The 7,560-nt window shown below is 60.2% G+C and overlaps 1 protein-coding gene across 1 annotated transcript; it reads left to right on the top strand.

The window, feature by feature from the left end:
- Nucleotides 1-355: 355 nt before the first annotated feature.
- Nucleotides 356-7,558, top strand: EPHB6 (EPH receptor B6). Its single transcript, XM_079150842.1, has 16 exons — nucleotides 356-470; nucleotides 720-784; nucleotides 1,025-1,793; nucleotides 2,455-2,610; nucleotides 2,903-3,253; nucleotides 3,443-3,567; nucleotides 3,789-3,951; nucleotides 4,411-4,525; nucleotides 4,725-4,777; nucleotides 4,923-5,042; nucleotides 5,154-5,401; nucleotides 5,656-5,829; nucleotides 6,304-6,453; nucleotides 6,667-6,860; nucleotides 6,985-7,140; nucleotides 7,245-7,558. The coding sequence occupies exons 1-16, from the start codon at nucleotides 371-373 to the stop codon at nucleotides 7,351-7,353; spliced, it is 3,048 nt and encodes a 1,015-aa protein (XP_079006968.1). The 5' UTR covers nucleotides 356-370; the 3' UTR covers nucleotides 7,354-7,558.
- Nucleotides 7,559-7,560: the final 2 nt, after the last annotated feature.

Raw genomic sequence — 7,560 nt, 5'->3', positions numbered from 1 at the left:
GTACTCCCCCTCTGAGGCAGAGGGCCAGGAGAATCAAATGCACAGAGACAGGGTCACACGGGGAGTAGCAATAAGCAGCCTGGCACGAGGCCCTCCAGGATGCTGAACTTGCACAGCAGGTCCCCAAGAGCGCTCCCTGCTGGCTTCTGCCCATGGTGGGTGCCGGGGCAGTTTGAGATTCGGCATCAGGTGCGGTGTCTGGGCTGGATATAAGAATGCAATTTCCTCCCCACCCACCCTACCTCTCCCGGGCCTCTGTGTGTCCCTAGGAAGTAAGCGTCACTGCCAACCCCCCTTCAAGCAAAAGCCACAGCCCCACCTGGGAGCAGGGTGGTGGCCGGGGCAATGGTGAGCGCCTCGAGGATGCCCCATGGCTACTGAGGGGGCTGCCCGGTCAGGGAGCAGAGTGGCGGGCATGGTGTGCAGCCTGTGGGTCCTGGTCCTGGGGCCCTCAGTCCTGGCTCTGGAAGGTAAGAAGGGGGGGGGGCAGTGAGGGTGAGAAATGGGAACGACTCAGAAGTGAGGGAGACGGCGAAAGAGGAGAAGCCTGGGGAGGGGTCGGGAGCTGCGTCAGGGATTCCAGAGACCAGTTCCTGGCAGACAGCTGGCAAAGGAAATGGACCAGGGAGGGACATTCTTTGGTTCCCCACGGGAATGGAGTTGGGGTCAGAGATGCCAATTGGAGGCTTGGCACTGAGTGCCCCTTCATCTCTGGGCAGAGGTGTTGCTGGACACCACAGGAGAGACCTCTGAGATTGGCTGGCTCACCTTCCCACCAGGTGGGGTGAGTGCCACTCTTCATTCTGAACCCACCTCTGCCCCTCCCTGCTCCCTAGAGTGGAATTTGGGAAGGAATCCCTGGGTCCTGTGAGTGGGATAAGACTCCCTTCCTGCCTGAGCAGAATTTCAAGGCATGGTTGTCCTTGTCTCAGTGGAACAGCTATGTCCCCTTCACCCCACCCCCCACCCCAACGCCTCCCTGCCCAAGCTCCGAGCAGCTGATGCCTCTCCTGGCCCCCTGCAGTGGGACGAGGTAAGCGTTCTGGATGACCAGCGCCGCCTCACTCGGACCTTCGAGGCATGCCACGTGGCAGGGGCTGCTCCAGGGACCACACAGGACAACTGGCTACAAACGCACTTTGTGGAGCGGCGAGGGGCCCAGAGGGCACACATCCGACTCCACTTCTCCGTGAGGGCCTGCTCCAGCCTGGGCGTGAGCGGGGGCACCTGCCGGGAGACCTTCACCCTTTACTACCGCCAGGCGGAGGAGCCTGACAGTGCCGACAGCATTTCAGCCTGGCACCTCAAACGCTGGACCAAGGTGGACACAATCGCAGCAGATGAGAGCTTTCCTGCCACCTCCTCGTCCTCCTCCTCCTCTTGGGCTGTGGGGCCCCAAGGGACTGGTCAGCGGGCGGGGCTGCAGCTGAATGTCAAGGAACGAAGCTTTGGACCTCTTACCCAGCGTGGCTTCTATGTGGCCTTCCAGGACACAGGGGCCTGCCTGGCCCTGGTAGCGGTCAAGCTCTTCTCCTACATCTGCCCCACTGTGCTCCGTGCCTTTGCCTCCTTTCCTGAGACACAGGCCAGTGGGGCTGGGGGCGCCTCCCTGGTGGCAGCTGTGGGCACCTGTGTGGCTCACGCAGAGCCAGAGGAAGATGGAGTTGGGGGCCAGGCAGGGGGCAGCCCCCCCAGGCTGCACTGCAATGGGGAGGGCAAGTGGATGGTAGCTGTTGGGGGCTGCCGCTGCCAGCCTGGACACCAGCCTGCCCATGGAGACAAAGCGTGCCAAGGTGAGAGTCCACTCCCCTACACTGACCCAGCACCTCCCACCTGCTCTCAACCTTGGGCTCCTCCCCTAAGCACCCCAAACTGCTTTGTTCCCCGAAAGTTCAGGGTCAAGCCATCTTAGAACAGGACCCCTTTCCCCCATTTTATTTACTAAAGTGTGCACACTTGCTGACACCCATTCATCTGAAATTTCTGGAAGCTTCTGGAACTTTCCACAATTGCTATGGATATGTGGGTGCAGACCTAAGATGTGATATAGATCAAAAGTTGCTAAACTCCTGGATTACCCGGGAATGGGGTGGCTCGTTCCCATTTCTGTCTAGCTGGGGAGGGTTCACTGCAGCACCAGGCGGCTGGGAAGGTGCAAGTAGAAGGCAGCAGTGAATATGACTGCAGAGAGGGGTTATGCAACCAAGCCTGCAGGGCTTGCCAGGCCTGCAACCCCTGTCTCACCTCACTCTTTCATCAATGGAAATGCAGTTCTGCCCAGTGACTGACAGCAGTCTCTGCCCTAGGCAAGAAAGGGAGGGGGGTAGGTCTCAGAAGAACAGGAGAACCAGCACTGGGGAGCAGAGAGCTGCGCTGAAGCCTGGGTACAGGTGCTTTGGAGGTCATTGTGGTGGATGGAGCAAGAGTGACACCCCATTCTCTCTGCCTCCTCAGCCTGCCCTGGGGGGTCCTATAAGGCCATGGCCGGGAATGCTCCCTGTTCGCCATGCCCTGCCCGCAGCCACTCCCCCGACCCTGCAGCCTCCGTTTGCCCCTGCCTCCAGGGCTTCTATAGGGCCAGTTCTGATCCACCAGAGGCCCCGTGTACTGGTGAGTCTGCCTCCCTGCCCAGCATGGAAAAGAGCCTGGGAGGGAAGCAGGGGAGCCTGCTACCACACCGGGTGCCTTTTGCATTTGGAGTGACTTTCTTTTTCTCTTGTTTCCTTGTTTTTCCCCTTCCCTGCCACGCCTCCCTCCTCCCACCGCCTCTTGTTTTCTGCCCCCACCCCATGCCCTCGTCCCTCCTCTGGATGCCCACCCTCCTCGCCGCCTTCCTTCCTCCTCCGTCATCTCCACCCTCCCACTTCTTGGTCCTGCCCTTACTGAACCTGACGGCACCCAGGCCCTCCATCAGCACCCCGGGAGCTTTGGTTTGAGGTGCAAGGCTCAGTGCTCATGTTGCACTGGCGCCTGCCACAGGAGCTGGGGGGACGAGGGGACCTGCTCTTTAATGTCGTGTGCAAGGAGTGTGGAGGTCACCAGGAGCCTGGCAGCGGGGGCTCCTGTCGCCGCTGCAGAGATGAGGTGCATTTTGACCCCCGCCAGAGGGGCCTGACTGAGAGCCGAGTGTTAGTCGGGGGGCTCCGAGCACATGTACCCTACATCCTGGAGGTGCAGGCTGTCAATGGGGTGTCTGAGCTCAGTCCTGACCCTCCCCACGCTGCAGCCATCAACGTCAGCACCAGCCATGAAGGTAAGCCCCTTGACCCAGCGGAATGACATCTCCTGGTAGCTCCTTAGGACCCACCGCTGCCCTCCCCACACCTGCCTTCCCTTCAAGCTGCCTTAGAATCTGTAGTCTAAGCTGCATGCCCCCCACTCACCAGGGATGCTCCTGCTCCCAGAGACTCCCATCCCCCTAATAATTCCTCCCGAAATCCAGTCCCCTCTGCAGTCCCTGTGGTGCACCAAGTGAGCCGGGCAGCCAACAGCATCACTGTGTCCTGGCCACAGCCTGACCAGACCAACGGGAACATCCTTGACTATCAGCTCCGTTACTACGACCAGGTGGGCAAGGAGCAGGGGGCACGGCAGCAGGGCTGCTGGGAGCACAAAGTCCCCACCAGAGGGTCTGGGGTTCGGGTAAGGCAAGGGGGAATCTTAGGTGACGGTAGCCCCAGGAATGTGTTTGGGAGCCATCTCTGCTGAGGAGGGCAGTGAGGCCTTGCGGGTAAGAGCAGGAGCAAGTGGGGTCAGCTGTGCAGGGAGTGAGTGGCTGTTGCCCCCAGGCAGAAGACGAATCCCACTCCTTCACTCTGACCAGCGAGACCAACACTGCCACAGTGACGCGGCTGAGTCCTGGCCACATCTATGGCTTCCAGGTGCGGGCTCGGACTGCTGCTGGCCACGGCCCCTATGGGGGCAAGGTCTATTTCCAGACGCTGCCTCAAGGTGAGGGGGTGCCTGCATGGGAGCGGGGTGCCCAAGGGGACAGTGAGGAGAGGTCAAGACTGTCCTGGCCTTGAACCTTGACCCAGCATCTTCTGGACCAGGGGCTCTGGGAAAGGAGGATGTGAGGAGGGTACTGTGGCTGACCCCTGACCTCAGGGGCTGTCTGGGGAGGGAGGGTGTGTAGGGATGAATGTGTGGGTTGTGTGGATGTGCATGTTGTGTGTGCATGTGTGCGGGGCGGTAGGGGTTGTGGGCACGTGTACAGGACTGAGTGCGTATTAATGCACATGTGCATATGTGTGCGTGTGTATGGGTTTCTACTGGGCTGGAAGTGTACATACCCATTGTGCGTTCATGTGTGTGGGTATGTCTGTGAGGTGGGAAGTGTGCCTGGGGTGTGTGGGTGCCTGGGGTAGCGGGGCACATTCGCACGCTCATGTGTGAGGCCTGGTCCCCCAGGTGAACTGTCCTCTCAGCTTCCAGAGAAGCTGTCCTTGGTGATTGGCTCCATCCTGGGAGCCTTGGCCTTCCTCCTGCTGGCAGCCATCACTGTCCTGGCTGTCATCTTTCAGCGGTGAGGCCCCTGTGCCCCAACCCACCCCACCTGCCCAGCCCCGTCCATGTCCTGGCAGCCCTGGCTACCCTCAGACCCGCCCACACACACAGTCCTCCCACTACCCCAGCCCTGCCCTGGACCCCGTGCAAGAGTGGGGAGCAGGGAGGCGCAGGGGTGGAGATGGGGCTGTCATTCAGGTGGCCGCTTCGTCCCTCAGGAAGCGGCGGGGCACAGGCTACACAGAGCAACTGCAGCAGTACAGCAGCCCAGGTGGGCAGGAGGAGGGGATGGGACCGGGCTGGGGCAGGGGCTGGGTGGGGGCTCCCTCACCAGCTTCCAGAAGCAAGCGGGCACAACTGGGGCGTGTGGGCACCAGGCCTTGCCCCGCTGCCACAGAGCCCACTCCTCCCGACAGGCCTAGGGGTGAAGTATTACACGGACCCTTCCACATACGAGGACCCCTGCCAGGCCATCCGAGAGCTTGCCCGGGAGGTCGACCCTGCGTATATCAAGATTGAGGAGGTCATTGGGGCAGGTACTATAGGGGCAAGGAGGGACTGGGGCCTAGGAATCCCTCTAAGTGCAACAGGACACTCTAAGCCCACAGCCTTCCTTGACCCCTGTGCCACCTGTGCCCGTTCTCCAGGCTCCTTTGGAGAAGTGCGCCGGGGCCGACTGCAGCCCCGGGGACGGCGGGAGCAGGCTGTGGCCATCCAGGCCCTGTGGGCCGGGGGTGCCGAGAGCCTGCAGATGACCTTCCTGGGCCGTGCTGCCCTCCTGGGCCAGTTCCAGCACCCCAACATCCTGCGGCTGGAGGGCGTGGTCACCAAGAGCCGGCCACTCATGGTGCTGACGGAGCTCATGGAGCTCGGCCCCCTGGACAGCTTCCTCAGGGTCAGTCCAGCTGGGGTGGAGGAGGAGGGTACGAGGGTCCAGGAGAGCTTGGGGTCCTGCCCTCTTCCAGGAGACAGCCTAGACCTTTGCACCCTCCTCCCCGCCTCCCATGGTGGTCTTCGTCCTTTCCCAGGCCATTGTCTAATTCCCAAATCCGCCCTCTGCCCCCCACCGCCCTCATGCTGGTGTTTGCTGCTCAGTTCAGTGTGTTCAGGGGCCTGCTCTGTTGCTGACCTCTGTCCCCTGCCCCTCAGCAACGGGAAGGCCAATTCAGCAGCCTGCAGCTGGTGGCCATGCAGCGGGGAGTGGCCGCCGCCATGCAGTACCTGTCCAGCTTTGCCTTTGTGCACCGCGCGCTCTCTGCCCGGAGTGTGCTGGTGAACAGCCACCTGGTGTGCAAGGTGGCCCGTCTTGGACACAGTCCTCAGGTGAGTGCAGAGCCTGAGAGGCTTAGTTAGGGTGGGTGTCAGGTAGGATATCAGTGTCTGGGGGTTGGAGCTCACCCATGTGATGGGGAGAAAGAAGCCCAGGCAAGGGGCCATTGAAGGATTTCAGGGACTAAGGCAAAGAAAGGGGCCTGGGGAGGGCAGGAGAGTTGCCATATGGGCACCCATTCCTGCCCTCCCCCTAAGATGGAGGAGTTGCAGGCTCCAGAATCACTACAGCTGGATACAAATCCAGAACACCCCAGCACATCTCCAGCACTGCAACCTCGGACAAATTCATATTCTTTATGCCTCAGCTTCTGCATCCTCATATCCACCCTACAGGAGTGTTCAGGGGATTAAATGAGACATAGCATGAAACCTTTAACATATGCCTGAGCCCAGAGTAGTTGTTCAGTAAATGTGACTCCTCTTGCTATGATTATTGCTATTGCTGTGTTTGACTTCACTCCTCAGGGCCCAAGTTGCTTGCTTCGCTGGGCGGCCCCAGAGGTCATTGCTCATGGAAAGCATACGACATCCAGCGATGTCTGGAGCTTCGGGATTCTTATGTGGGAAGTGATGAGCTACGGAGAACGACCCTACTGGGACATGAGTGAGCAAGAGGTGAGCTTACCATGATCCCTCCCAGGCCCCTATATTCCAAGACCTCCCTTCTCTAATCCATTCACATCCTAAGATGTCACAACTGGTAAAATCCATGCTTTAGAGTTCCCTCTCCACTCCGGCCTCATGCTGCACCAGATCACAGTCCATTCCTGCTTTCCTAACACTACTAGCAAGAGCTTCCTATCACCAGATGCTTCCCCTGACCCCCAGGTACTAAATGCAATAGAGCAGGAGTTCCGGCTGCCCCCGCCTCCCGGCTGTCCTCCTGGACTGCATCTGCTGATGCTGGACACATGGCAGAAGGACCGTGGCCGGCGGCCTCATTTTGACCAGCTGGTGGCTGCATTTGACAAGATGATCCGCAAGCCAGACACCCTGCAAGCTGAGGGGGGCCCCGGGGACAGGTCTGGAACTTGGGGCTGGAGCCTGGGGAAGCCAGGGAGGGTAAATGAAAGCCAAAAAGAAAACTGAGGAGAGAGGGCTAAGACGAAGAGGAGAGCTTGACCTGCTTGCCCCTCCTCACCTTAGACCTTCCCAGGCCCTCCTGAACCCTGTGGCCCTAGACTTTCCTTGTCTGGACTCGCCCCAGGCCTGGCTTTCGGCCATTGGACTGGAGTGCTACCAGGACAACTTCTCCAAGTTTGGCCTCTGCACCTTCAGTGATGTGGCTCAGCTCAGCCTGGAGTAAGCAGGGGCGGCGGGGTGGACAGGAATACAAGGCCCCAGGAGAGGGGTATCTGGGATCCTGGAGAGACTGGCCCAGATCTGATCCACTCCTTCCCCACCAGAGACCTGCCTGCCCTGGGCATCACCCTGGCTGGCCACCAGAAGAAACTGCTGCACAACATCCAGCTCCTGCAGCAGCATCTGAGGCAGCCAGGCTCAGTGGAGGTGTGAGTGATGTCTGGGCAGGAAGCTGTGAGCTGATGATGCCGGTGACCCAGCCCTGGACACAGGTCCGAGGAGGGATGCGCGAGGTGTGAGCCAGGCTCCATCTCGGCCTCTGCACCGCCATGTTAATCCAGCCCTCCTCTGGATGCTGCACATCCCCTCCTCCCCCCTCTGCCAGCCTCCCCTACATTAAAGGGAAGGGAATTTGCAAGT

This window comes from Sciurus vulgaris (genome assembly GCF_902686455.1).
Source record: "Sciurus vulgaris genome assembly, chromosome: 8".
Classification (NCBI taxonomy): Eukaryota; Metazoa; Chordata; class Mammalia; order Rodentia; family Sciuridae; genus Sciurus; species Sciurus vulgaris.
This window is presented reverse-complemented; position numbering and strand designations above follow the sequence as displayed.